Here is a 26,529-nt window from a genome sequence, read left to right on the forward strand (position 1 = left end):
TGGAATGCAAGAGAGGAAGGAGCGTCCCCACTTGTTGCCTACATATATTTTAACAACTTCTGTGCAAATAGCTGGAGGAGAGCAAGGACGGGGGACCCAGGTGAGGGGGAGGGGGCAACCCTGCCGACCGCTGCCACCCCTGACCTGGCTGCTTTGCCCTCCAGTTTTGGCACCCCCCTCTTAAGATCTCTTAAAAATTCTCTTAAATTCAGACCTTAACCACCTGACCATTACATGCTGTTTCCCTTTTATGCACCAGAGAAACTTTCACATTTCAATGCACCTCCCATTCATCTGCCAATAACTTCATCATTACTTATCACACCTAAATGATCTCTATATAGTTTTGTTTTTTGCACCACAAATCAGGATTTTATAAGCGATATGTGGTTACTTTTTTCTAAGCAGTATAAAAGGGGGATAAAAAGGAGAAAAAGTACAGTTCTCCTTTTTCAACCCCTCTAGTTTTTAAAATAAACAGTACTACTGTCGATTAAAACCCACACATTTCATTAGCCTATTTCTCCTGGTTATCATGAAATTGAAATTTATGTTCCTAGTACAATGTATTGTGACTTTTTTTTTTTTTTTTTAATACTGTACATTATAAATTACTAGGCCTAAGGGCTGTTTAAAAACGGGCACTAGGCTCTTTCCTCATAAGCCATGTGAACGGCCGCCCGCTCCCCATGTCCCTGTCCTCCTGTTGGCTACGGCTGCGCTGTAGCACAAAATCACGGACAGGAGGATGATGACGCAGGGACAGAGGGATTTTATCAGATAGGATTACAAGCCCTAATTTGCAAAAATAACAATACACCCACCTCTCATATGTATATAAAAGGCTAAGTCCCTATAGTAACAATTTGTGGTTTTTTTTTTTTTTTTTGTATTTTTTGTTGTTTTTATTTATTTTGGTAACTATAGGGGTTGGGGTAGAGAACAGAATGGGGTTAATAAGCTTTTTTTTTTTTTTATTTTATGCACTTTTAAATTTGATCACTTATCTTGAATTGACTAGTGGTTTAACTAAAAATGAGACCTTGTTCTGTGTTAATGATTTTTGATTTACTATTAGTACTACAAAAACGATTATCTCAAGTTTTGGGGGGGTTCAGATTTGCACTAAGTTGCTAATCCCAAGTGGCTGTTCTCATCTGCAGGGCAGGATGGTGGTGGTGATGGGGAATTCTGTAACTGAAGCAGATTCTTATCTAGAGGACACTCCCTATCCCTGCAAGTGTTTGTGAATGGATAAGAAAATGGGTCATGTGACCCACAACTCATTAATAATTTTAATCTTGGTCACATGACTGGCTTTTATGCTGCAATTCTGAGCAATCTGTATGTTATACAGAACTCTCATTTCTTGCTGGATAAATACTGCTGTTTGAGTCATCTGGCTCTTTAAGGCCCAGTGCACACCAAAAACCTCTAGCAGATCTACTAACGCTAGAGGCTTTTAAAGCAGATTTTCAGAGCGATTCTAGGCATGTTTAGAGAGGTTTTCTAACATACCTAACGTTTTTTGGAGCGTTTTTGTGTAGCAGATTTCATATATTGTTACAGTAAAGCTGTTACTGAACAGCTACTGTAACAAAAACGCCTGGAAAACCGTGTTTTTCAGAGCGGTTTTCAACTTTCCTATACTTTAACATTGAGGCAAAAACTCCTCAGAAATCTCAAAATTGCTGCAGCCCCCGAGTTTGCGTTTGTGGAAAAAATGACCTGCTCTGGTGCGCACCAGCCCATTCACTTTTTTTCATTAGCCAAGCGGTTTTCTATCCCCGAGCATTTTTAAAAACGCTCATGAAGCGATCTGGTGTGCACCAGCCCTCTGACAGGATGAAAACTGAAATCGAATGTATGTAAATTCCTAGTTGATGGTTAGTTAAGGTAAATGGTGGTGGGAGGGGGGGGGGGGTAATTGCAGATAACTAGAGGGAGCAGGAGAGTCCATTTAGTTCTGGTAATGTCCCAGGCAGTGGGGTGATGGGCTTAACATACAGCAGCCACACTTGGCATGCTACTCTGCAGTTACCCTGTGGTTTCTTCATGGCGGCCTTCTTGCCAAGTGGCACCATGTTAAGAGGACACAGACGTCCACCAAATTACTTGTATTTTCTGTACATCTGTGACCGAGTCTTATAGCAGGATTGTGGGCCACAAAATCAAATTCCATTTACCCACTGCTCTGTGTTTATGTATGCAGCCTGGAACCTCATCCTGCATTGCAAGAACTCCAATCTATTCAGAAATGTTGCTGCTGTAATACATCTCATCTCCGATAGCCTGGCTCTATTTTTGCTATCACAGAAGAGAAGGAAGCTGGTCATCACCCCTCCCACATTCCTGCTCCTCACTGATTGTCTGAGGGCAGTTCAGTGTGAAGCTCCTGAAACCTGATCTTAGTGGGCTCGTGTTTACAGAGCAGGCAGCTATGGCAGAGCAGATTCTCTGAGGGAAACAAATTAAGGGAGGAAATGACATCAGGATTGGCTTCAGTCAGAGGGAATCCAAATGGCAAATGCAAATATAAAATTAATGGAAATCAAAACGTGGACAGTACAAGATCTATATAATTTTTTTTGTTTTTTTTGTTTTGTTCCTGGCATAGTATTTTATTTATTGAATTTATAAAGCGCCAACATATTACGCAGCGCTAGTATGGCCGACCCTGCTACTGAAGTAAGAGGTATACGGAGGCTGCCATATTTCCTTTTAATCAATACCAATTGCCTGGCAGCCCTGCTGGTCTATTTGTCTGCAGTAGTATCTGAATAACACCAGAAACAAGCATGCAACTAGTTTTGTCAGATCTGACTTTAAAGTCTGAAACGCCTGATCTGCTGCATGCTTGTTCAGGGGCTATGGCTAATATTATTATGCTGGGCATACACAGCAAGGTGCGCTGTTATCGAGCCACTGATGGCTCGATTGATAATATCCGACGTGTCCGATCACCGCGGGGATCGATTCCCTTGATTCCCGCGGGCGGACAATAGCGGCGAAGCTGGGATGAGCGGGAATAGATACGAGCGGGGACGCGGCAGGAGTCGCTCCGGCGGCTAATTGAGCCGCCGGATCGACTCGTATATGCCCAGCATTAGAGGCAGAGGATCAGCAAGGCTGCCAGGCAACTGGTATTGATTAAAAGGAAATAAATATGGCAGCCTTTGTATACCTCTCTCTTCAGTTCCCCTTTAAGGGCATTACACACGTTATGAAATAAGAACCAGACTTGACACTCTTGATAATTGGGAGATATGGTTTGAAATTGGATTTGGTGTTGCAGAGTCGCTGTTAAACAGCAAAGGAAGGAGTGGCCATCAAAATGAGTAACCTTTGTGTGACCATAATCTACATGGGTCTCCTAAGCATGGCCATTATTGGTAGCAGCTTGATATATAGTTATGGGATAAGTAACAGTAGACCTTTAGTCTGCTCTGGCTGCCCCTATATTCTGTAATATCAAATCTCTGTATTTTTGAGTTCAACTAAACTGAAGACTGAAGCTGTTAAACTGTGAAAGCACAGGCTCTGAGTAAATAACACTTTTGGCACTGCATTTTCAGATCTTAAAAAAAAAAAAAAAAAATCCTACCTAACTGTCCCTGTGTCCTTTTGCTCCATGCTTATTGCTAGCACAGACAGCCGTTGGGACAGGACAACGGGGCCAGTTAGCCGCATGTGTGCTCAGGCGGACAGTTGCGGCAGGCATGCGAGGGTGTGTGCACTGACATGCGGCGGTCAGAGACAGACCTAGAGCCCGTTTTGAAACAGGCTTAGGTCTACTAGTATAAATCTATATGAATATTTCTGTTTAGAAAGACAAGGTTAAAGGAGTTATCAGGCATTAACAGTAGTAGAATTATCAGTAGTTCTGCGCCTGCGCAGTACGCTCCGGTCCACGTGGCGGTGATTGACTGACAGCGCCGCTTGCGCGTTCACAGTACAGGTTGGCCTGACGTCATCACCGTGGACCGGGAGGGAGAGGAGGCGACCGGCTGCGGCAAGGGACATGCTGGGAGCTTGGGGCTGCACGAAGCCCCCGGTAAGTAGCACTGATTTTGCCTAATAATCCCTGATAACTCCTGGACAATTATTAGGAATAATGTCATGCCATCCTCTGCCTGCTGGTGGCAGTAGCTTCTTGGGACTTCTGTTGTCCACCAGCAGGTGACTCTGTCTATGATTTGGTTGCCTGGATTTTCATCATTCACCAGCAGGTGGGCTTGTGGTGACTTTGGGAATGACCTGCAATTCCATATTTATTTAGTGTTTGCCTGTGGGCGGTTCAGAAGCACCTTCTGCAGTATCACACCACCAACTGCATCCTATTGGTGAGAGTCTTATGGAGATGGATTCTCCAAGATGATCCGGCACAGCTTTTAATCAGAAAACTATTTTATTGGATCATAAAAATTACAAACATTAAAGCTGCATAGTGGCTACGGTCCACCGTTTCGGACCATCACAGTCCTTGTTCACGCCACACAGCCAAATGAACAACTGCAAACATGCTCTTTATATAGTCAAAGCTATGACATGGCAACCAATCAGAGAAACCTATGCAAATGACTGGACCTGATGGGGAACTACAGGGCTTGTCCACAAAGGGTACCGCCCTCCCACTCCATTGGTCAAACATTTTGAAATGCAGGATGTCATTGCAGCAACATAAACATGTAAATAGAAACATTGCTAACTCTGATCTATTGCACCTGTTAAACATCTAAAATGATCCAGGGAGGAATCCAGGGCATCATGATGCAGAGGGCATGGGCTTGGATGTGTCATACGCAGAATAAAACTGTAAATAAAAATACACATACACCGAGCACTGCCCGCCGTCGCCATGGCAACCACCGACACATGACAACCAATGAGGAAAGACGTACGCAATGACGCCTCTACAGGCGTCCTATTGCCATCGTGATGCGGAAAAACAGACGCATAGTACACGTATCAAAATACGGAACTGACACAGACACAAATACACATGCCCAATGCCATCAATAGGTGACCTGGATTTAACCCATAAAATAACACCCCTAGTTCTATAATGCATAGTAAAAAAGTGCAAAAGAACCTACGATACAAAAATGACAATGAGAAAAGGGACCCAAAGGACACCCCCCCCCCACCCCCAAAACAGACCCAGAATCATAGGGCATCTACCATACAAAATTTTAAATCGTATTCCTTATTTAATCCCCACCAATAGTCCCCAATTCCCTAATCCAACGCGCCTCTTTTTAACAGTTCTCTACCCCTATTACCCCTAAACCCACGGGGCACCCCATCAATTACTTGAACTCTAAGCTGACTGACATCATGTCTAAATTGAACAAAATGCTCAAACTGCATGTTCCAAGCTTCTACCCCGGATATTGGATTTGTGTTTAGAAACACGATCTTTGAGCTCCTGCGTGGTTTTTCCCACGTAGCAGCTGCCACATGGACATTTAAGCATATAAACAAAGCGTGAACAACAAAGCGACCTCTAATCACATATCTCTTCCAGAAGAAGGGTGAGAAAAAACATCACCTCTAATAATGCTATGGCACATGTGGCAGCTGAGACAAGGGAAAGTACCACACACACACGAGGCACCTGTATATTGGACCCACGATTAGGGTCGGAGTGAACAAGCTTGGATCTTAACGAGGGGGCCCTTCTGTAGGAAATAAGGGAGGCTGCTGGAATTCAGGAACATGTGGGAGGGAATCTTTTTAAGGGTGCGCCAATGTTTAGTAACAATACGTTGCACCTTATCGCTAATAGTATTAAAAGTAGAGACGAATGCTATTCGTCCCTCATTCCTACCCCTATTGCCCAATTTATTTTTTCTCTTTTGGTATCTCGTTAGTGTATCAGAGGGATAACCTCTAGACTGGAATTTCCTGCCCATCTCAACCAATCTCCTTTCCCTCAATTGAGTGTCACCAACAATTCATACTGGCTATTAGGAATGCTGACCACCTGATTGACGTGGATGGAAGCTATCAAAATGAAGCACCGAATTCCTGTCCGTACTTTTAACGAACAGGTCCGTGCTAAGCTTCCCATCCTTCTTAAAGACACATGTATCCAAAAAGGACACTTTCTCCCGGTACGCATTAACCACCAGACGAATATATCTGCATTTACTATGTAAATTATCAACAAACGCTGTTAGGGGCGATATGATGGGGTGCCCCGTGGGTTTAGGGGTGATAGGGGTAGAGAGGTGTGTTGGATTAGGGAATTGGGGACTATTGGTCGTGCGGGATTAAATAAGGAATACGATTTAAATTTTGTATGGTATATGCCCTATGATTCTGGGTCTGTTGTTTTGGGGGTGGGGGATGTCCTTTGGGTCCCTTTCTCATTGTCATTTTTGTAACGTAGGTTCTTTTGCACTTCTTTACTATGCATTATAGAACTAGGGGTGTTATTTTATGGGTTGAATCCAGGTCACCTATTGATAGCATTGGGCATGTGTAATTTTGTCTGTCAGTTCCGTATTTTGATACGTGTACTATGCGTCTGTTTTTCCGCATCGCGACGGCAATGGGACGCCTGTAGGACGCCTGTTGGTTGTCATGTGTCGGTGGTTGCCATGGCGACGGCGGGCAGTGCTCGGTGTATTTTTATTTACAGTTTTATTCTGCGTATGACACATCCAAGCCCATGCCCTCTACATCATGATGCCCTGGATTCCTCCCTGGATCATTTTAGATGTTTAACAGGTGCAATAGATCAGAGTTAGCAATGTTTCCATTTACATGTTTATGTTGCTGCAATGACATCATGCATTTCAAAATGTTTGACCAATGGAGTGGGAGGGCGGTACCCTTTGTGGACAAGCCGTGTAGTTCCCCATCAGGTCCAGTCATTTGCATAGGTTTCTCTGATTGGTTGCCATGTCATAGCTTTGACTATATAAAGAGCATGCTTGCAGTTGTTCGTTTGGCTGTGTGGTGTGAACAAGGACTGTGATGGTCCGAAACGGTGGACCGTAGCCACTATGCAGCTTTAATGTTTGTATTTTTATGATCCAATAAAATTTTCTGATTAAAAGAGCTGTGCCGGATCATCTTGGAGAAACTGTTCGCTATACCCTGTGGGTACAGGGGTGGATCCGCTGCACGCCCATTCCCCGACATCGCTAGTGTGCGGTCTCATACATCTTTGTGGTTATGGAGATGGAGGCTTTTATGTTGATTTTCTTTTAAGCAATACCAGTTGCCTGGCTGTCCTGCTGATCCTCTGTCCTGTCCTCTAAGGCCTAGTGCACACCAGAGCGGTTCTGCTGCGTTTTGCGATCCGCTTGCGGCTGCGGATCCGCTAGGGTAATGTATTTCAATGGGCTGGTGCACACCAGAGCGGGAGGCGTTTTGCAGAAACGCATACTCCCGGGCTGCTGCAGATTTTGGATTGCGGATGCGTTTCTGCCTCAATGTTAAGTATAGGAAAAACGCAAACCGCTCTAAAAAACTGCCCTTCAGAGCGGTTTGCCAGGTGTTTTTTGTTACAGTAGCTGTTCAGTAACAGCTTTACTGTAACAATACATGAAATCTACTACACCAGACCGCTACACAAAACTGCAAAATGCTAGCTGAAACGCTACAGAAAAAGAAGAAGAAGCGTTTCAAAATCTGCTAGCATTTTGCGGATCTGCTAGCGGTTTTTGGTGTGCCCCAGGCCTAATACTTTTAGCCATAGACCCTGAACAAGCATGCAGCAGATCAGGTGTTTCTGACATTGTCAGATATAAGATTAGTTGCATGCTTGTTTCTGGTGTACTTCAGACACTACTGCAGCCAAATAGATCAACAGGGCCACCAGACAACTAGCATTAGAAGGAAATGGATATGGCAGCCTCCATATCACTCTCACCTCAGGTTTACTTTGACTGCCCTTCCTCCTGCTGGCTGCTGTCAGCCCTGAGTTTCGGGACATTCCTGATCTGCCCTTGTTCCCGATTACCTGCTGCCATATTCTGCATTCTTCCCTGACTCTGCTCTTGTCCGTTCTCTCCTGTACTGAATCATTATACTGTGGTTTCCCTGTGTGTATCCTCTCTAGATAGTGACTGCATGTTGTTTGCATTTTATTTGCATGATACTGTGGTGTTTTTGTATGCAAGTTTTGTACCAAAAGTGCCTTGTAGTAAATCTTCTTGCACATTATTCCTTGTCTCAGTAGGTCTGATTCAAAACTTCTTGCTTTACTCATGGCTAACACAGTACAACACTCTACTGCTTCAGTATTTCTGCAAACTGCGGTCGCCTCCTGGTATTCTGTCCAGTAATCTAAAATACAACCAAGCAATATGCGCTATTTTGTGCGCGTATCATGTAGTCCTACGTGGACTGACGTCTGTGCTGTATTTCTCTGCAGGTGTAGAGTCCTGTCTGTGCTGTTCCAGTGGCACCTGCATAAACTCAACAGACTGCTTACCTTGTACCTTTGGCTTCTATCAACCCCAAAGTGGTCAGTCGTCATGTGTGCCGTGCCCTGCAGGGTTTTATTCCAAGTAGGTAGTGTGAATCTCTGGATTACTAAATACATTTTGCCTGTGTAAATGTATTGTTTTAATTATTAAATGCAAGTAGTGTGATATTGCCTAGCAACATAGTTTGTAGCTAAGCAACATCGCACTTCTTTTCTGAAGCTTGTGTATGTTACTAGGCAACATCACACTAGCACTGGTCCACTTTGTAGCGAAGTAAAATGTTTCCACAAGATGTTTCTTTTATACCAATTTATTTTGTTCCTTTGTTTAGGTTTTTTTGTTTCTCTCCTATGAGAAGGGCTGTGATGTACAGCAATGTTACAAGCAGCAATTGACAGCTTTTGTGTTAAATTGTATTTGGCCCAGTACAAGATGGTCCCTACTTACAAACGATCTGAGTTATATTTCAAATTTACAAAGTTGTTTTCGTGTGCTAAAAGTAAAATACTGTTTTTGTCATTAAATTGTTTTAAGCTACACAAATTGTGTGTGTGTGTGTGTGTGTGTCACAATATGGCTTCTTTATCAAGCTTGTAACAAGGTAATAGATCTGTAACACACAACAGGTCATAAAATTGAAGTAATGTGCTTTTTTTTTATTTTATTTATTTTATTTATTTATTTTTGTCATTATTCTTGTAGCACATCAGCCAGTGTGACTTGCCAGTCCTGCCTGCCGGGTTTTTTTTCTAATGAGAGCGCTTCGGTTCTGTGTACACCTTGTGGCAAAGGTAAGGTTACCTGTTTAACTACCTTAAGACCGCTCCACGCCCATGGGCGTGGCCACGGCGGCAGCCCCCGGACTGCCTAACGCTGATTGGTGTCAAGTCCTGGGGCTGCAGTTTGCACGCGTGCATCTCCTGCTCGGGTAGGGGGCTTTTTTTTTTTTTTTCAGGATAAATTCTATCTCGCAAGTTTTTTCACCTTGGGTTCACTTTATCCTCACTTTTTTAAATATTTATCCTAATGGTTCCATGTGGTAAAATGTGTGTAATTCCTCTTGCAGGTTCATTTTCTGCAGTTCAGAATGCCACACAATGTCAGCTCTGCGCACCGGGATCCTACTGCAAGTAAGTGATGACTTGTCCGTCCTTTTCTACCGCAGATCAGATGGTTGATAAGGTGGCCACAAACGATACCATAAACGGATTCAATTTATACCAATTAAATAAAAAATTCTGTACAACCGATCATTTTATCTATTTATTTTAATGTAGATACCGTGAATGTTGTAGTTGTTTGAATGATCTCTACCAGTTGTTAAGTAATGCCACCTGCTTCTCACATCTTTCTGTGCAGTTGCTGTATTAATGCTGTGCCAGTCCTGTGAGCCAAACAACCCATACACCATTCAACCATGGCGCTGATCGATTGCAGGAAAAACCCTCCTATCCCAATCATGTAATGTAGCCCATGGATTGATCATGGGACTACAATTTCTGCTCAATTAAACTTTCTTGAAAGTAATGTCTAATTGGACAAAATATTGTACAGTGTATGGTTATCTTAGGGGCTGACATTGTACTGCAACGGGTCATCCAAGTCGCTGCCTTTGCCTGCAGCTGCTTTCATCAGTTTCATCTGTTACATCGAACTACAGCCATGCTTGCTAGCCAGTGTGTACTCTCATTTGCATGGATGTGAATGGCAGCAGATGGCGAATGAACTGTTAAAGGACAACTGAAGTGGTCTATGGAGGTTGCCATATCGATTTTCCTTTTAAGCAATACCAGTTGCCTGGCAGCCCTGCTGATCCTTTGCCTCTAATACTTTTAGCTATAGACCCTGAACAAGCATGCAGCAGATCAGACGTTTGTCAGGTCTGACAAGATTAGTCTTTTTCCCTGAATAGAAGACACTGTCTTATATTCACTTTTTTTCTTTATTATTTTATCATTTTGGGGGGGGGGGGGGGTTAGGAGAGGGGAAGACGCTATGTGTATGGGGACGTGTGGCCTCTTACCGCACCTCCCTTGTGGCTGCGTCCCCCTCCATTCCGAGTACCGTCTCCGGTGTAGCAGCACCATAGTATTGAAGCTGTGAGGGTGCCCTTTGACGCTCACACTGACGCTGTATGCAGTACGCTAGGTGCGCTCTGCGCTGGCGCTCCCTTCTTGTCATAATCTATGTGTGCCTGGGACGCATCAGCCGAATGCACATTGATTATGACGAGACCAGCGCAGAGTCAGCCTAGTGTACAGCATTGGTGTGAGGGTCGAAGGGCTTCAATACTATGCCGCCGCTGCTACACCGGAGAAGTTAGAAGGAACAGAGGGGGATGCAGCCACAGGGGAGGTGTGGTAAGAGACCACACACCTCCCCACACACATAGCGTCCCATTCAGCTAGGTCTTATTTTCGGGGGAGGTCTTCTATTCGGGGACAGACGGTAGCTGTATGCTTGTTTCTGGTGCTATTCAGACACTACTGTAGCCAAATAGATCAGCAGGACTGCAAGGCAACTGGTATTGTTTAACAGGAAATAAATATGGCAGCCTCCATATTCTTTTCAATTAATTTGTCATTTAAGCCAGCTGTGCAGTCCATGAGAGCACTGGCGTAGCAATAGCGGGTGCAGAGGTTGAGACCGCACCGGGGCTAGAGGGGCCCACCCTCAACCTCCGTATTAGCTCTCTATTGGTCCTGTGCTGGTAATAATCACTTCTATAGATGCTTTGAATAGCCATAATCCTTAACAAACTGCTCCCCATCCCCTGCTTGTACCTCTGACACCGTGGTTGTCCTGGGCAGGTTTTGGTGCTCCGTATCAATTATGTATAGAGTGCTTGGGGCCCCATTGTAAAACTTGCACCAGGGCCCATAGAGCCTTAGCTACTGCAATGCATGAGAGTGAACCACCAAGCCTGTGTTCATTCCACCTTTTTCCTGTACATTTTTTAACCTTCTTAGCGGTAATCCCAAGTCAGGCTTGAGATGGAAATCCGCAGCTCAGATCGGTAATCCCATGCCTGAGTGAGTTATTGGCAGGAGCTGCTGCAGATCTCTCTGTAGTATTTTTTTTTTTCTTGTTCTGGGGGTCTAAAAGCTTGTGAAAAAATTGCACGGCTTTTAGACACCAAATCTGAAAATCATAATGCCAGGGAGGTTAAGTTTGACTTGTAGCTTTGGAGGACTGCAGCCCCTGCTGGTCAGAGCAATGATACACTGTGTGTGTGTTTTCACAGTATTAGTAACTGCAGCATCTGTGCCTTGTGTCCGGCGGGAGAGGAAGCTGTGGATTCCGGCTCTGCAGAGTGCTTCCCCTGTCTGCCAGGTAATGTACAGCTTTATAGTGTTATGCTATTGATCTATGCAAATCTTTCATCATGGTGAAAAAAATATTCACTAGGAAATCATGGTGGCGTAATGGTTAGCATAGCGCTCTCGCCTTGGAGCGGTGGGTCCCTGGTTCGAATCCCAGCTTGTATGTTCTTCCTGTGTTCGCATGGGTTTTCTCTGTGCATTCCGGTTTCCTCCCACACCCCAAAAAAATTGCAGAGAAGCAGGGCTGGTTTAAGGGACCTCAGGACAACCTTAAGTTGGGGGGCTACCTTCCCCCCCCCCCCTTTCCCGGTCATTACCCCACTGCTCCCTGGGGCCCCCTCATGTAGCAGCATTAATCACTCACCTGTCGTGGCAGGCGAAGACTGCACCGCCATTAGAATGTTAATGGAGCGGAGTTCCGTCACTCAAGCGGGATGTGATCCCCTGTAAAACCCCGCCCCAGGACTTGCCGGTTAGGCGGTGCTGGAGCTGCCACCTTCCCGACTCCTTTTGACGTTAGGCGGTCGGGAAGGGGTTAATGCTGCTTCATGCGCGGGGAGACATTGGCGGGGTCTGGTGTCATTGGGGGCCCTGGAGCAATTGGCCCCTTTGCCTCTATGGAAGCACCTGCCCTGCAGAGAAGATAATTGGCTTCCCTCTAAATTGACCCTAGACTACGATGAACCTATGACTATGGTAGGGATTAGATTGTGAGCTCCTCTGTGGGGCAGTTATGTGACAAGACTATAGACTCTGTACAGGGCTGTTGAGGATGTTGGTGATGTATAAATGATAAAAAAATTGAACTCTACCTTTTTTAATAAGTTACAATTGGTTTTGATTCTGGATGCGGGTGACGGGGTTAAAAACAAAACAAAACTGGAGCCCAATATGGTTTAATATTTTAGCTAAAGCGCCTAAGTAGAGGGGAAAGTATCAGATGGATGCTCACGAAGCAGAGTTGCAATCGAGCAACCACAATGGGCACATGTGGAGAGGTACCACCCTCACTTGTCTTTTAAGGACCCGATGGTGTTTGCTTTCAAAAACATTGGTAGTTTAATGTGCAGGTGTGAACATAAAAAAAACAAACAAAAAGAAAACCCTGCAGGAGTATAGCAAGCGTAGATCAGCACAAAAAATACATTCTAACCTCGAATACATTCATTCAACAGTTCTTGGGACAGCGAAACGCATTGTCTAGTTTGGGATGAAGCGTCAGTCTTTGGGCTCTGACACATGAATAAACTACTAAGGGGCATCAAGTGACTTTTGAGTCTCCACCAAAGACAAAATAAAATGTAAAATTGCAGCAATAACTGTGCAGAAGTGCAATATTTATCTATTATTGCACATTTACAGCTGCAATTTAACTAGAGCAGACACCACAGCACTTCAGTGTATTTAGTCCCGTCACTAACTGCCCCCAGAAGGGCTTATAATCTGTTTTTTTGGTTGTGGGAGGAAACCCAAGAAAACGCAGGGAGAACATAAACTCTTTGCCGATCGTGCCCTGGCTGGGATTAGACCTAGCGCTGCAAGGCAAGAATGCTATCCAGTACACCACTCTGCCAGGGCAGTTTCTAGGCTAAAATGCACCCAGGGCGCGGGTGTAAAAAAATTGTCCCCCCGCGTAGCCAGGTATAGGTGCCTGCAGTATAGGTAAGCCAGGTCTAGTTGCATTCAGTATAGGTAGCCAGCTTTAGGTCCCCCGCAGTATAGGTAGCAAGGCATACAGGGAGTGCAGAATTATTAGGCAAATGAGTATTTTGACCACATCATCCTCCTTTATGCATGTTGTCTTACTCCAAGCTGTATATCCTCGAAAGCCTACTACCAATTAAGCATATTAGGTGATGTGCATCTCTGTAATGAGAAGGGGTGTGGTCTAATGACATCAACACCCTATATCAGGTGTGCATAATTATTAGGCATCTTCCTTTCCTTTGGCAAAATGGGTCAAAAGAAGGACTTGACAGGCTCAGAAAAGTCAAAAATAGAGATATGAGATATCTTGCAGAGGGATGCAGCACTCTTAAAATTGCAAAGCTTCTGAAGCGTGATCATCGAACAATCACGTGTTTCATTCAAAATAGTAAACAGGGTCGCAAGAAGCGTGTGAAAAAACCAAGGCGCAAAATAACTGCCCATGAACTGAGAAAAGTCAAGCGTGCAGCTGCCAAGATGCCACTTGCCACCAGTTTGGCCATATTTCAGAGCTTCAACATCACTGGAGTGCCCAAAAGCACAAGGTATGTAATACTCAGAGACATGGCCAAGGTAAGAAAGGCTGAAAGACGACCACCACTGAACAAGACACACAAGCTGAAACGTCAAGACTGGGCCAAGAAAGATCTCAAGAATGATTTTTCTAAGGTTTTATGGACTGATGAAATGAGTGAGTCTTGATGGGCCAGATGGATGGGCCTGTGGCTGGATTGGTAAAGGGCAGAGAGCTCCAGTCCGACTCAGACGCCAGCAAGGTGGAGTACTGGTTTGGGCTGGTATCATCAAAGATGAGCTTGTGGGGCCTTTTCGGGTTGAGGATGGAGTCCAGCTCAACTCCCAGTCCTACTGCCAGTTTCTGGAAGACACCTTCTTCAAGCAGTGGTACAGGAAGAAGTCTGCATCCTTCAAGAAAAACATGATTTTCATGCAGGACAATGCTCCATCACACGCGTCCAAGTACTCCACAGCGTGGCTGGCAAGAAAGGGTATAAAAGAAGAAAAACTAATGACCTGGCCTCCTTGTTCACCTGATCTGAACCCCATTGAGAACCTGTGGTCCATCATAAAATGTGAGATTTACAAGGAGGGAAAACAGTACACCTCTCTAAACAGTGTCTGGGAGGCTGTGGTTGCTGCTGCAATGTTGATGGTGAACAGATCAAAACACTGACAGAATCCATGGATGGCAGCTTTTGAGTATCCTTGCAAAGAAAGGTGGCTATATTGGTCACTGATTTGTTTTTGTTTTGAATGTCAGAAATGTATATTTGTGAATGTTGAGATGTTATATTGGTTTCACTGGGAAAAATAAATAAATTGAAATGGGTATTTATTTGTTTTTTGTTAAGTTGCCTAATAATTATGCACAGTAATAGTCACCTGCACACACAGATATCCCCCTAAAATAGCTAAAACTAAAAACAAACTAAAAACTACTTTCAGAAATATTCAGCTTTGATATTGAGTTTTTTGGGTTCATTGAGAACATGGTTGTTGTTCAATAATAAAATTATTCCTCAAAAATACAACTTGCCTAATAATTCTGCACTCCCTGTAGGTGCCCCAGTATAGTTGCCCCCAGTATAGGTTAGCCAGGTAGGTGCCTCCAGTATAGGTAGCCGGTATAGTTGCCCCCGGTATAGGTTAGATAAGCAGGTGCCCCCGGTATAGGTTAGATAGGTAGGTGCCTCCAATATAGGTAGCCAGAATAGTTGCCCCCCAGCATAGGTTAGATGGGTAGGTGCCCCCAGTATAGGTTAGGTAGGTGCCTCCAATATAGGTAGCCAGTATAGTTGCCACCAGTATAGGCTAGGTAGGTGCACCTAATACAGGTTAGATAAGTGGGTGCCCCCAGTATAGGTTAGGTTGGTAGCTGCCCCCCAGTATAGGTTAGGTTGGTAGCTGCCCCCCAGTATAGGTCAACATAATGTAGGGGGGAGTCAGCCGCAGGGAGGGCAGCCCGACCTCTCCCTCCCTTCCTTTCCTGGGCTGCCTTCCGTGCTTCCCCCTCCGACTGCAGAGTTAGCGCAGGGAAGCACTGTAAATAGTCAGTAACTCCCCTGCCTGTGTTCCAATCGTGATCACTTGTCGCTGGTCTCCTCCTCTGTATAGACACTTGTACACACACGCTGCTTCCTGCTGAACCGTGTATAAGCATCTATGCAGAGGAGGAGACCAGCGGCAAGCGAGTGGTGATTGGAACCAGGGAGGTGAGTTACTGATTATTTACAGCGCTTCCCTGCGCTAACTCTTCAGTCGGAGGGGGGAGCACGGAGGGCGGCCCAGGAGAGGAAGGGAGGGAGAGGTTGGGCTGACTCCCCCCCTCTATTACAGGCAGGTCCCCCCCCCTTCAGCGCCCAGGGCGGCCGCACGGGGCAAGAAACGGGCCTGCACTGTGCCACCCATAGATTTCAAAATTGAGCATTGCGAGTTGCTCAGCATGGCCCCTAAACTCCATTTCCCTACAAGCATTGCTGCTCCTCTCCAGTATCTGTGGCAGCTATGGCTATGCCATCTTCATTCCTACACTACCATCTCACTGTCTGATCTTGTGCTCACTGTGCCATCTACATTCACCCTCTGGAGGGGTAGCCTGCTGAACAGCACATTAACAGTAATTGCAGCACACAGGATTAATATTGCTGCTTATTTGGAATTGTTAATGGAGAACTTTGTATGATTTTCTGCTGAGATCTATAGAAATTTGAGCCCCCCCATATATTTGTCCTGAGTACCTGTGACATCCCTCTCTCCCTGCCAGGAACGTATTTTGACTTCTGTATAACTTTTAGAACAGTGTAGTTACACTTTTTTTTAAAGTGGATCTGAATAGAGGGGAATATAGGCTGGGTGCACACATAGCAGAAACGCTAGCGTAGCGTAAAACGCTGCGTTTATGCAGCAATGTTAGTCTATGGGACCCAGAAGAAGCTGCGTTGCACTGTTTTTTACAGTATGAGTTTTGAAAAGGCTGGTAGTGTTGCATATTATGCAGGATGGCTGCCAAAATGCACATAATGAAAGTCTTTGGTAACGCATATGCATAGCATTTTGCATGTGTTTTTTTTTTTTTTTTTTAAGCTTACAAAACGCATGTGTTTTACATTAGCAAACGCATCAAAACGCAATAAATGCATCTGCGTAAACCCCCCCCCCCCCGCAAACTCAAAACGCAGTAAAAACGCAATAGAAAATCGCAAACGTACCCTCCTAACGCTACCTTTTCACGCTATGTCATATGTGAACCCAGCCATGGAGACTGCCATCTTCATTCCCTTTATAAACCATGCTTGTTGCCTGGCTATCATGCTAAGCGTTTGGCTTTAGTTGTTTGAGACCCACACCTGCAACAAGCATGCAGCCAGTGGAGTCACACCAGTCACAGCATCTGATCCGCTGCTCATTCTATGCCAGCGACCTAAAGTGGATCTGAGCTCAGAAATTCCTCTCTGCACTAAAAGAGAAGCCACAGCATAATAACCTTTAAAGGGAATCCGAGGTGTGAGGGCTGTGGAGGCTGACATGTTCCTTTTAAAAAATAAAAAAATGCACATTGCCTGGCTGTCCTGCTGAACCTCTGCCTCTGATACTTTGAACCATACACCCTAAACAAGCATGCAGATCAGATGTCTGAATATGGCAGCTTCCATAGATCTCACACCTCGGGTTCCTTTTTAAAGAAAAAACATTTTTTGTTACAGCTGATACAAATCCTGCCATAATGCTTCCTGCTTTCATTGAAGACACTTTTAATATCCTGAGTTTACAAATTAGCTGACACAGCTGAGAGATCGAATTACAACTTGTGATTAGTCAGACGGGCTAAACTCTCTAAATACCTACAGGGTGCATTTCTGTTTTCCTTCTGTCCTGTGCAAGAGTTCAGGTCCACTTTAAAGTATTAGAGGCAGAACATCAACACATATGTCGGGCAACTGGCGTTATTAGAGCATAGATATGGCAGCCTCCCCGTTCCTCTTTGTAGGTTCCCTTTAACTTTGTTTGTTGGCCATTTCCTGTTTAGGCACATATAGAGGATTGGAAGATCCAAGATGCCTGTCTTGCCAAAATGGTGACTTCCAGGTGAACCCCGGATCAGACCACTGTGACTTGTGCCCGGAAGATCACTACTGTCCTGTAAGTAGACCATTGTGACGTCACTTCACATGTTTTCTCTGGTTTATATTGGGTAAAGCTAATAGGCACTCCAGTGAGGGTAGACGTGTGCCTGGCTGATATGGTGCTGTAGTCCAGCAGCACCCCCAACAGGAAGAACAGAGATTAGCAGCACCACCTAGATGTATTTAAAGCTCTTTATTGCATAAAAAGAGAGAATATATAACAATAATAATCTTTGTAAAGCGCTTTTCTCCCATAGGACTCAAAGCGCATAGCTGTGTCTCAGATTAATACAGGGTTGCAGGCTGGGTTGTGTTAGAGGAGATAGTCAGATGTTCATGAATGCCAGACTGAAGAGGTAGGTTTTCAGTTTATACTTAAATGCTTCCAGGGATGGAGCTGTCCTGATTGCGTGTGGCAGGGAGTTCCAAAGTGTAGGGGCAGCATGACAAAAGGCTCTGTCTCCAAAGGTTTTGAGGTGGACTCTGGGGGTGACCAAGGTGTTACGTCCTTTTGATCTAAGATTGTGGGGGTTGTGATGCAGTTGCAACAAGTCCTTCAGGTATCCAGGGCCCAGATTGTGCAAGGATTTGAATGTCAGTAAGCCAATCTTAAACAGAATTCTCCATTTTATCGGTAGCCAGTGGCGTGCGCACAGGGTTGGTGTTATGTGGCAATGGCGGGGTTGGCTCGTTAACAGCCTTGCGGTGGCATTCTGTACTAACTATCACACATCTTCTGGGAATGCCCTATAATGCAGCCAGTATGGAATAAGTTCTGTTCTGGAATATCTACTCTAATCAAAAAAACAGATTACTTTAAATCCTCAGCATGTACTCTTGTGGGCTAACCCTACAATACCAAAAAGATGGAATAGAGTTTATAATGCTTTCATAGCATCAATACTATGGGTGACTGCTCGAAATTGGAAGCAAAGAGATATTCATTTTGACCAAATCTTGAAGAGTGGAAGAAATTAATCTAATGGATTATATATCTAGCACCATGACCAACACTGTACCCCTATTTCACGCTATGTGGGATTAATGGTCGATTGAGAGGTTTCCGGTTTCTCATGACAACGCTATTAGTAAGAGGCAGTGGGCGGGGATGACTCACCTCTTCGCGTTCCAGCGTGCGTTCCACTGTCGTCACTTCCTGCAATGCTGCCCACTGTATTGTAAGTGGATGGCATTGCAGGAAGTGACGACAGTGGACGCACGCTAGAACGCAGAAGAGGTGAGTAATCCCCGCCCACTGCCTCTTACTAATAGCAGCGGCTGCTGCTGAACTTAAGCTACAGACTAACCAGCAAGCTCATGGTGACCCAGAACTCATTGGAGTGTGTGATGGGCTACAATGGTCCTAAAAGCCCCCTTACTAAGATGTTAAGAAAAACAAGTTTGCTTTCTTAGAACAGAAAGAATTTGCGATAATTCAGGTTGGAGTGAGCTTCAGATGTCTCCCAGTGCATCACTGCTGAATATATGCAAATTAACCATTGTTGCCCTTAGAAGCTAAACACACTTCCAGAACCGCTGGAATGCAGTGCTCTTTCCGAACCGTGGTTAAGAGCTAACTGTACTGTTCTTCCTGTGTGTTTAGGCCCCGGATGTGGATCCTATCAGCTGCCCGGATGACGCCTTCTGTCCTGCTGGAAGCACCGCCCCCAGTTACTGCATGGAGACCTTCTTACAAAAGTCCGGAGACTCCTGTAAACTGGCTCCTCTCACCATAGTGCTGATTATTATCTGTGTAGCCGGTAAGTTAGAATTCTGTCATACTTCGTCAGTAATCTGTTGCCTTATTCTTCCCCAAATCAGTAATATCGGCAAAATACAGGATAAGCAAATGTCAGTGAGCTGCTAATATTTAACTGATGCCAACTTTGATGCAGCCTTGAGTTAGGTTGGGGTTTGGTGGGGGCTAGCCGTGAGAAGTGGTTAAGGTTAGCCGGTGGGGGTGGGTATGGTTAGGTGTCAAGAGGGGTGGTTAAAGAGACACTGAAGCGAAAAAAAAAAAAAAAAAATATATAATTGGTTGTATAGTACGGATAATTACTAGAATATTAGTGGCAAATAAAAATATTCTCATTTTTTTCTGTTATATAGTTGGTGTTTTTTTTTTTTTTTTTACAACATTGCATTATCCTCTAATATTTGCAGTGTACACACTACTCAGCATTCTAAATGATTTTACAGAGCAGGCCAGTGAACTTTTGAACTGTCCGCTGGAGAGAAAAATAAAATACAGTGACTGACAGCTGAGATAACTAGCTTCGGAAGACCGCGCTCTCTGTGACGTTGAGTCATGGAAATCAATGGCTCTTTTGCATAGATAACTGGAGTTTCTTAACTCTTCATGTACTGGAAACCATATCAGACTTATGTCTCTGCTCCTAATGTTTTATTTCTTAGCTGTACTACACATACAAATCATTAGATCATGATGTTTTTTTTTTTTCACTTCAGTGTCTCTAAGGTTAGGCATCGGTAGAGGGGGAGGGTTCAGTGTGTGAATATCATTCTGTTTAGCTATAATAATAATAATAGTATTACTGATATTTTAATTTTGTCATTTGCATTATAATTTTCTGGGTGCCCAAATTTCCAGGTGCCACCTTTTCATGTATGCCCCAAAATGGCCACCTTCAAGTTTTTAAGTGTACCTGTAATGAAAAAACTGGGGTACTCTTTTCTGAAGGGGGGGGGGAGGGGAGAATTGCGTGATTTAGAACGTGAAGATCTGAAAAAGCAACAATTTTAGCACAAATAAATGGGACTGTTCAGCCTTTACTTGGTATTAATCATTAAACTCTGCCATAACCTTCAATAAAAATGTTTACCTACTTTTTTTTATTACTCATAGTTATTGTATTTGCTTTATTATATTTGCTTTTGTGAACAAGTAGTATTGTCCGGTTTACTAATTCCCAAAGTACAGTTTATCTGCTCTGAAAGCTGCCATTGTAATTTATAGCATAGCTGCTGTATTTATACATCCTAATGTATCCACTGAGAATTTGTCTCCTGTTTCAGTTTCTGCTTGTGTTCAGCTGATGCACTGCCAGGAATGTTTACTAATTGTGGCTAAGTAAACATAAACAAAATAATGTAATCACTTCCTCAACTTTAGATTCAGAGCTAAGCTTCCACTGAAGAAAATGCTGTGTTCAACTGTTTGAATGCTGTTCTGCTACACTTTTTTTTACTTTTTTTTTTTTTAATTTTTTTTTATTTTTCTGGTGGTAGGTTTTAAGCTATAAAACAGGGTTTCTCAGGTAGAGACAACAGTACATGTTTTGTGGAAATCTATATAGGTAGTTAATCAGCTCTGCTGAGACACTAATTACCTCACCTGTGAATGTCAGGTTTTCTGCAAAACCTGTACCGTTGGGGTACTTAAAGGGAAAAAAAAGACATTTACTCACCGGGGCATCCCTCAGCCCCCTGAAGCTGGATGGTGCCCTCGCAGCCCCGCTCCGATCGTCCTGCCCCCGCCGGCGGCTACTTCCGGGTGCGGCGACAGCCGCCGACAGGCTGGGAACGCGGCTGATTTTCCGCGTTCCCACTCGCTATATGCTGATATAGCGTAGCTATATATGCTATAGCAGCATATAGCGAGTGGGAACGCGGAAAATCAGCCGCGTTCCCAGCCTGTCGGCGGCTGTCGCCTAACCCGGAAGTAGCCGCCGGCGGGGACAGGACGATCGGAGCGGGGCTGCGAGGGCACCATCCAGCTTCAGGGGGCTGAGGGATGCCCCGGGTGAGTAAATGTCATTTTTTTTTTTTTTCCCTTAAGTATTCCTTTAAGGACAGGGTTGAGAAATCTTTGCTATATTATTTTTTTTTTTTTTTTTTTTACAGCAGGAAGAAATGCCAAGTTTCATACCACTAAGTCTTTTAAGTAAACCCTTTCAATCATGATTGGCCAATCACTGACCAATTTTACCACCTCCATGTAGTATGAGGAACAACGGATATTGAACACTATGAGCAGATGGTGTAGGTAAACACTCATACTACATAGAGGGTGGTAAAATTGGACAATGATTGTCCAATCATAATTGTGTACCGGGCTTAACATTTCCTGTCTGTGCTTAATCACTAGGGATGATCAATGATTAAATTGTTCTGAAATTATGCACATTTTTATGCAAATGTACGCAGTTTGATAATGGACCAATACATTTAAACCCAGGATTAAATTGATTGGCCCATTTTCAAGCTGCAAACATTTGCATACAAATTTGCATACATTTTCATCAGCGCAAAACAATTTGCATATCTGATCATGACTACTAATCGCCTTACGGGCTGGAACCCTCTAGAGCGATTTTCTGAGTGTTTAGGGAGTGACTCAAACTGCTAGCGATTTCCCTAAACGCTCAGCTAGTGTTAATGGATGGGCCAAATTCCACTGGAACGATTGCGATTACTAAATCTCAAAACGCAGGACATGCAACTTTTCACGTTTATCGTTAGCGTTTCTGCAATGTACAGTATATAAACGCTGGTGTAATCGCTCATCAAAACCTGCACAAAGCAATCTTGCTAGCTTTTTGAAGTTACTGCACACTGTAACAAAAAAAATGAATTGAAAGGACCAATCCAAATTAAAAACGCTAATCGCTACACAATCGCTGGCAAAAACCTTACACTTTTTGAAAACTCTCAAAATCGCTCATGAAATCGCTTACAAACTGCTCATACAAAACGCTAGCGATAGCGTTTTGTAGTGGGTTCCAGGCCTTACTCTGGTAGCATATTCTTTATTCCGTATATTCTCATAATGCCTGTGCCAGACTCTAATAGTTTCTCTGTTCTTCCCCTGCAGTGCTGTTTCTTGGTCTGGTCTGTGTAGTGCGGAAACACAGAGTGGCGATCGAGGGGAAAATCGTGACGCCTTTTGGCCCAAAGTCTCCTTTGATAACACATCAGAGCCCGGCAGGCTCCGCCTACGGAATGTCTTACGAAGGCGACCCTGTGTACGCTGGGTGGTGAAAGTCTTCTTTTCAGACTTTGATTTTTTTTTTTCCCTCCCCATTCAAGTCTTTAATGTCTCTATAGAAAAACAAATTCTGTACAGTTTGTGAATACTCTGTATTTAATGTTTCTGCTCCATGCCTGATCCTTATACATAGTGTACAGCCAGGTTACCCGTGGATTTGATTCCTAATAGACACTGTAAATATTTTGCTCTCGGTACATGGTTATTGATTCATTTTGTTGTATAGATGCCCTCCCCCCCCCCCCTCCCCCCTTTATAGAACTGAATCGATTGCAGTCCAAGATTATTTTTGTAGTAAAACCAGTACAATGTATAGTTTTTTTTTTTTTTTTTTTTTTTTTTTTGTTTTGTTTTGTTTTTTGAAGCACAATAAAACTAATTAAAATATTACAACTTGCAGTTGTTTGTTTCTGTGTGTGGCGCAAACACCATAACAGTTGATACACTACTGCAGCCAAATCAACAAGAATGCCAAGCAACTGGTACAGTATAATATCGCTATAGTCAGGGCCGGATTTACAGCTCAGGAGCCTATAGGCACAGAAGTTCTGGCGCCCTAGACTCCACCCCTCAGCACAGGCCACACCCTATTTTCTGAAATAAACCCACCCAAGGTAATGCACATAGAAATAAAGACAAGAAAGGAAAAAAATGTCCCTTGCAAGGAACCCTGTATTAAGTCCACTTGCAGACTAGACAAGAACTCCTGTCCCTGTTACTCATTGCCTGTGGACCCCCCCCCCCCCCCCTCCCTCCCTTCTCCCCTAGGGCACTTCTTCCAAGCAGCCCCTGGCCTAGACTGCGGCCTGGACAATAATTATTCCTCAACACCCCCGAACTCCCCCCCCCCCCCCCCCCCCCCCCCCCCCAAATATTGCCTTTTCAAACAGAGACTTTCAAACTATGAGCATTTATACTTACCTGGAGCTTCCTCCAGCCCTCCGTAGGCCATGGGCTCCCTCGTGTCCTCCTGGTCCTGTCCGTTCCTTCACTCTCCAGCCCAATAGTTTGGGTCTATTGCGCATGCGTGGCTATGACCGCACACGTCCGGGATTCTCATATGCAGTGGTTAAAGCCCATTCGCGGCTTTAACCGGGCCAGTTGGGAACGGACAAGCCTGGGAGGATGGTGAGGAATCCCCACATAAGTACAAACGCTTGTAGTTAGAAAGTCTAACTACACTATAAATCCACACCACCGAGACCCCTCCCCCCACCCCCCCAACAGGGACGGATCTAGGGGGGGGCAAGCGGGTCTCTTGCCCCAGGCGCAGTTTGTTGAATTCTTAAAAAGGCGGCAAAATTTGGATGGGGAATGGCAGTTTAGGCGCCAAAACCTAACCTTGCCCCAGGCGCAACTTGGGGAAACTTGGTCTAGATCCGTCCCTGCCCCCCAATAAACCGACACCACCACAGACCCCCCCCCCCCCCAACAAACCCAAAACCACAAAACTACCAGCACAGACACAGACCCTTCTGTCTTCCCCAATAAACCCCGCACCATCAACACAGGCACAGACCTTTCTGTCCCCCTCCCCAATAAACCCACACCACTAACAAAAGCACAGACCTCCCCCCCCCCCCCCCCCCCCCAAAAAAAAAAAATAAAAAAAAAAATCCATACCAACACTGGTCCCCCCAATAAATAAGTACAGAGCCCCCCCACTACCAAACAGCCACAGGACATCCCCCCTCCCCCAATAAACCCACACCACAAACACAAGTACAAAGCCCCCCCTCACAGAAAAAAAATAATCCCACACAACCAAAAAGCCACATGACCCCCTCAATAAACCCCACACCACAAACAAGTGCAGAGCCCCCCTTCCCCCCCCCCCCCCCAAAAAAATGAGTGCACACCAACAGCGACAGGACACCCCCCTCCCCCCCCCCCCCCCCCCTTCCCCAATTAACCCACACCACAAACACAAGTACAGAGTCGTCGTCCCCCCCCCCCCCCCTTTCCAGGCATCCAGAAAAAAGTTTTACCACAAACTTCCATCGCTGGAGCTGCTAGCCTGCAGAGCCTAGGGAGAAGACAACTGCAGCTAGGCTGCTCGGTCCATGTCTGCTCTCTGTAGCCTCACGATCGCAGAACAGGCTCTGTAGGGGGACCACGGGTGTAGCACTGCAGAGAGTAAGTGGGGGTTCAAGGAGAGGCAGACAGACAGTGCTATTTTTATGGCGGCCGCCATATTCCGCCCGCCCGCTCGAGTCTCCCTCTGCAATCGGCAGCCGCCCAGTGAGTGTCCCTGACGGCCGCGTGTTCCTCTTGTATCTAATTGTATGCAGTAGCATAATGGCACTTCAGCTGCGAGCAGGGTGCGCAGCCATCGGGGAAGCATGTGTGTCAACTCGTGGCAGCACTCGCGTTAATTATTCATGAATCTAATGATAATTATTGCGAGCGCTGCCGCGAGTTGACACACACGCTTCCCCCGATGGCTGCGCACCCTGCTCGCAGCTGAAGTGCCATTATGCTGCTGCATACAATTAGATACAAGAGGAATACAGCGGCCATCACGGACACTCACTGGGCGGCTGCTGATTGCAGAGGGAGAGCGAGCGAGTGGGAGAGCGGACGGGCGGGCGGGGGTAAGTGACGTCGCACTCCCAGCTTCTCCTATCAATAGGGAGACATTTAGAACCCGCCCCTGTCCTATAAGGCGCCTGTAGGCACGTGCCTACAGTGCCTTATGGTAAATCCGGCCCTGGCTATAGTAAATTCTGCTATAGTAAACCGTGTATAATAAACTAAATGTCCAGATCCTGGCCAAGCTCCATTATAAGTATATGGGAGTAACACCTGGTATATTAAACCCTGATATATAATAGAACTTCTGTTATAGTAAACCTGATTTTTGGCCTTGCGGTATTTTGCATCTGGTTATAGCGGAAAGTGAAAGAGTGCATGCATCATGGCCAGTGGCGTAGCTAAGGAGTTGTGGGCCCTGATGCAAGTTTTTTACAATGGGGCCCCCCAAGCACACTGTACATAACGGTTAATACAGTGCACCAAAACCTGCAACTACAGTGTCAGGTGCAAGAAGGGGATGGGGAACAGTTTGTTAATAATTACCACTATTCAAAGTATCTATAGAAGTGATTATTATGAGCACAGGACCAATAGAGAGCTATTACTGTAGTTGAGGGAGGGCCCTTCTGGCTCAAGGGACTCGATGCGGTTGCAACTAGAGTTGGGCCGAACGGTTCGCCGGCGAACCTGGTTCGCGCGAACCTAGGTGGTTCGCGTGCGGGTACCGCACGCGAACTTTATTGCGGAAAAGTTCGCCCCATTGCGGTTCGCCCCATAATGCACTGAGGGTCAACTTTGACCCTCTACATCACAGTCAGCAGGCCCAGTGTAGCCAATTAGGCTACACTAGCCCCTGGAGCCCCACCCCCCCCTTATATAGGCAGGCAGCGGCGGCCGTGGCCACTCGTGTGCCTGCATTAGTTAGAGTAGGGCGAGCTACTGCAGTCTCTCATAGGGAAAGATTAGTTAGCCTTAGCTTGTCCCTGGCTGCATACCTGTTCATTGATCCTGCCACTGCATACCTGTTCATTGATCCTGCCACTGCATACCTGTTCATTGATCCTGCCACTGCATACCTGTTCATTGATCCTGCCACTGCATACCTGTTCAGTGATCCTGCCACTGCATACCTGTTCATTGATCCTGCCACTGCATACCTGTTCATTGATCCTGCCACTGCATACCTGTTCATTGATCCTGCCACTGCATACCTGTTCATTGATCCTGCCACTGCATACCTGTTCATTGATCCTGCCACTGCATACCTGTTCATTGATCCTGCCACTGCATACCTGTTCAGTGATCCTGCCACTGCATACCTGTTCATTGATCCTGCCACTGCATACCTGTTCTGTGAACCCACCACTGCA

The 26,529-nt window shown here is 45.1% G+C and overlaps 1 protein-coding gene across 1 annotated transcript in view; it reads left to right on the forward strand.

Moving 5' to 3' along the window:
- LOC137545634 (proprotein convertase subtilisin/kexin type 6-like) overlaps nucleotides 1-23,017 on the forward strand; it is a 51,667-nt gene extending 28,650 nt beyond the window's left edge. Inside the window, exons 3-9 of the mRNA XM_068267085.1 lie at nucleotides 8,390-8,525; nucleotides 9,147-9,235; nucleotides 9,511-9,574; nucleotides 11,689-11,777; nucleotides 17,520-17,632; nucleotides 19,220-19,376; nucleotides 22,451-23,017. Coding sequence (XP_068123186.1) covers nucleotides 8,390-8,525; nucleotides 9,147-9,235; nucleotides 9,511-9,574; nucleotides 11,689-11,777; nucleotides 17,520-17,632; nucleotides 19,220-19,376; nucleotides 22,451-22,617 — 815 coding nt within the window. The 3' untranslated portion in view covers nucleotides 22,618-23,017. The remainder of the gene's footprint in view (nucleotides 1-8,389; nucleotides 8,526-9,146; nucleotides 9,236-9,510; nucleotides 9,575-11,688; nucleotides 11,778-17,519; nucleotides 17,633-19,219; nucleotides 19,377-22,450) is intronic.
- The last annotated feature ends 3,512 nt before the right edge of the window (nucleotides 23,018-26,529 follow it).

Source organism: Hyperolius riggenbachi, chromosome 1 (genome assembly GCF_040937935.1).
Source record: "Hyperolius riggenbachi isolate aHypRig1 chromosome 1, aHypRig1.pri, whole genome shotgun sequence".
NCBI classification, from domain to species: Eukaryota; Metazoa; Chordata; class Amphibia; order Anura; family Hyperoliidae; genus Hyperolius; species Hyperolius riggenbachi.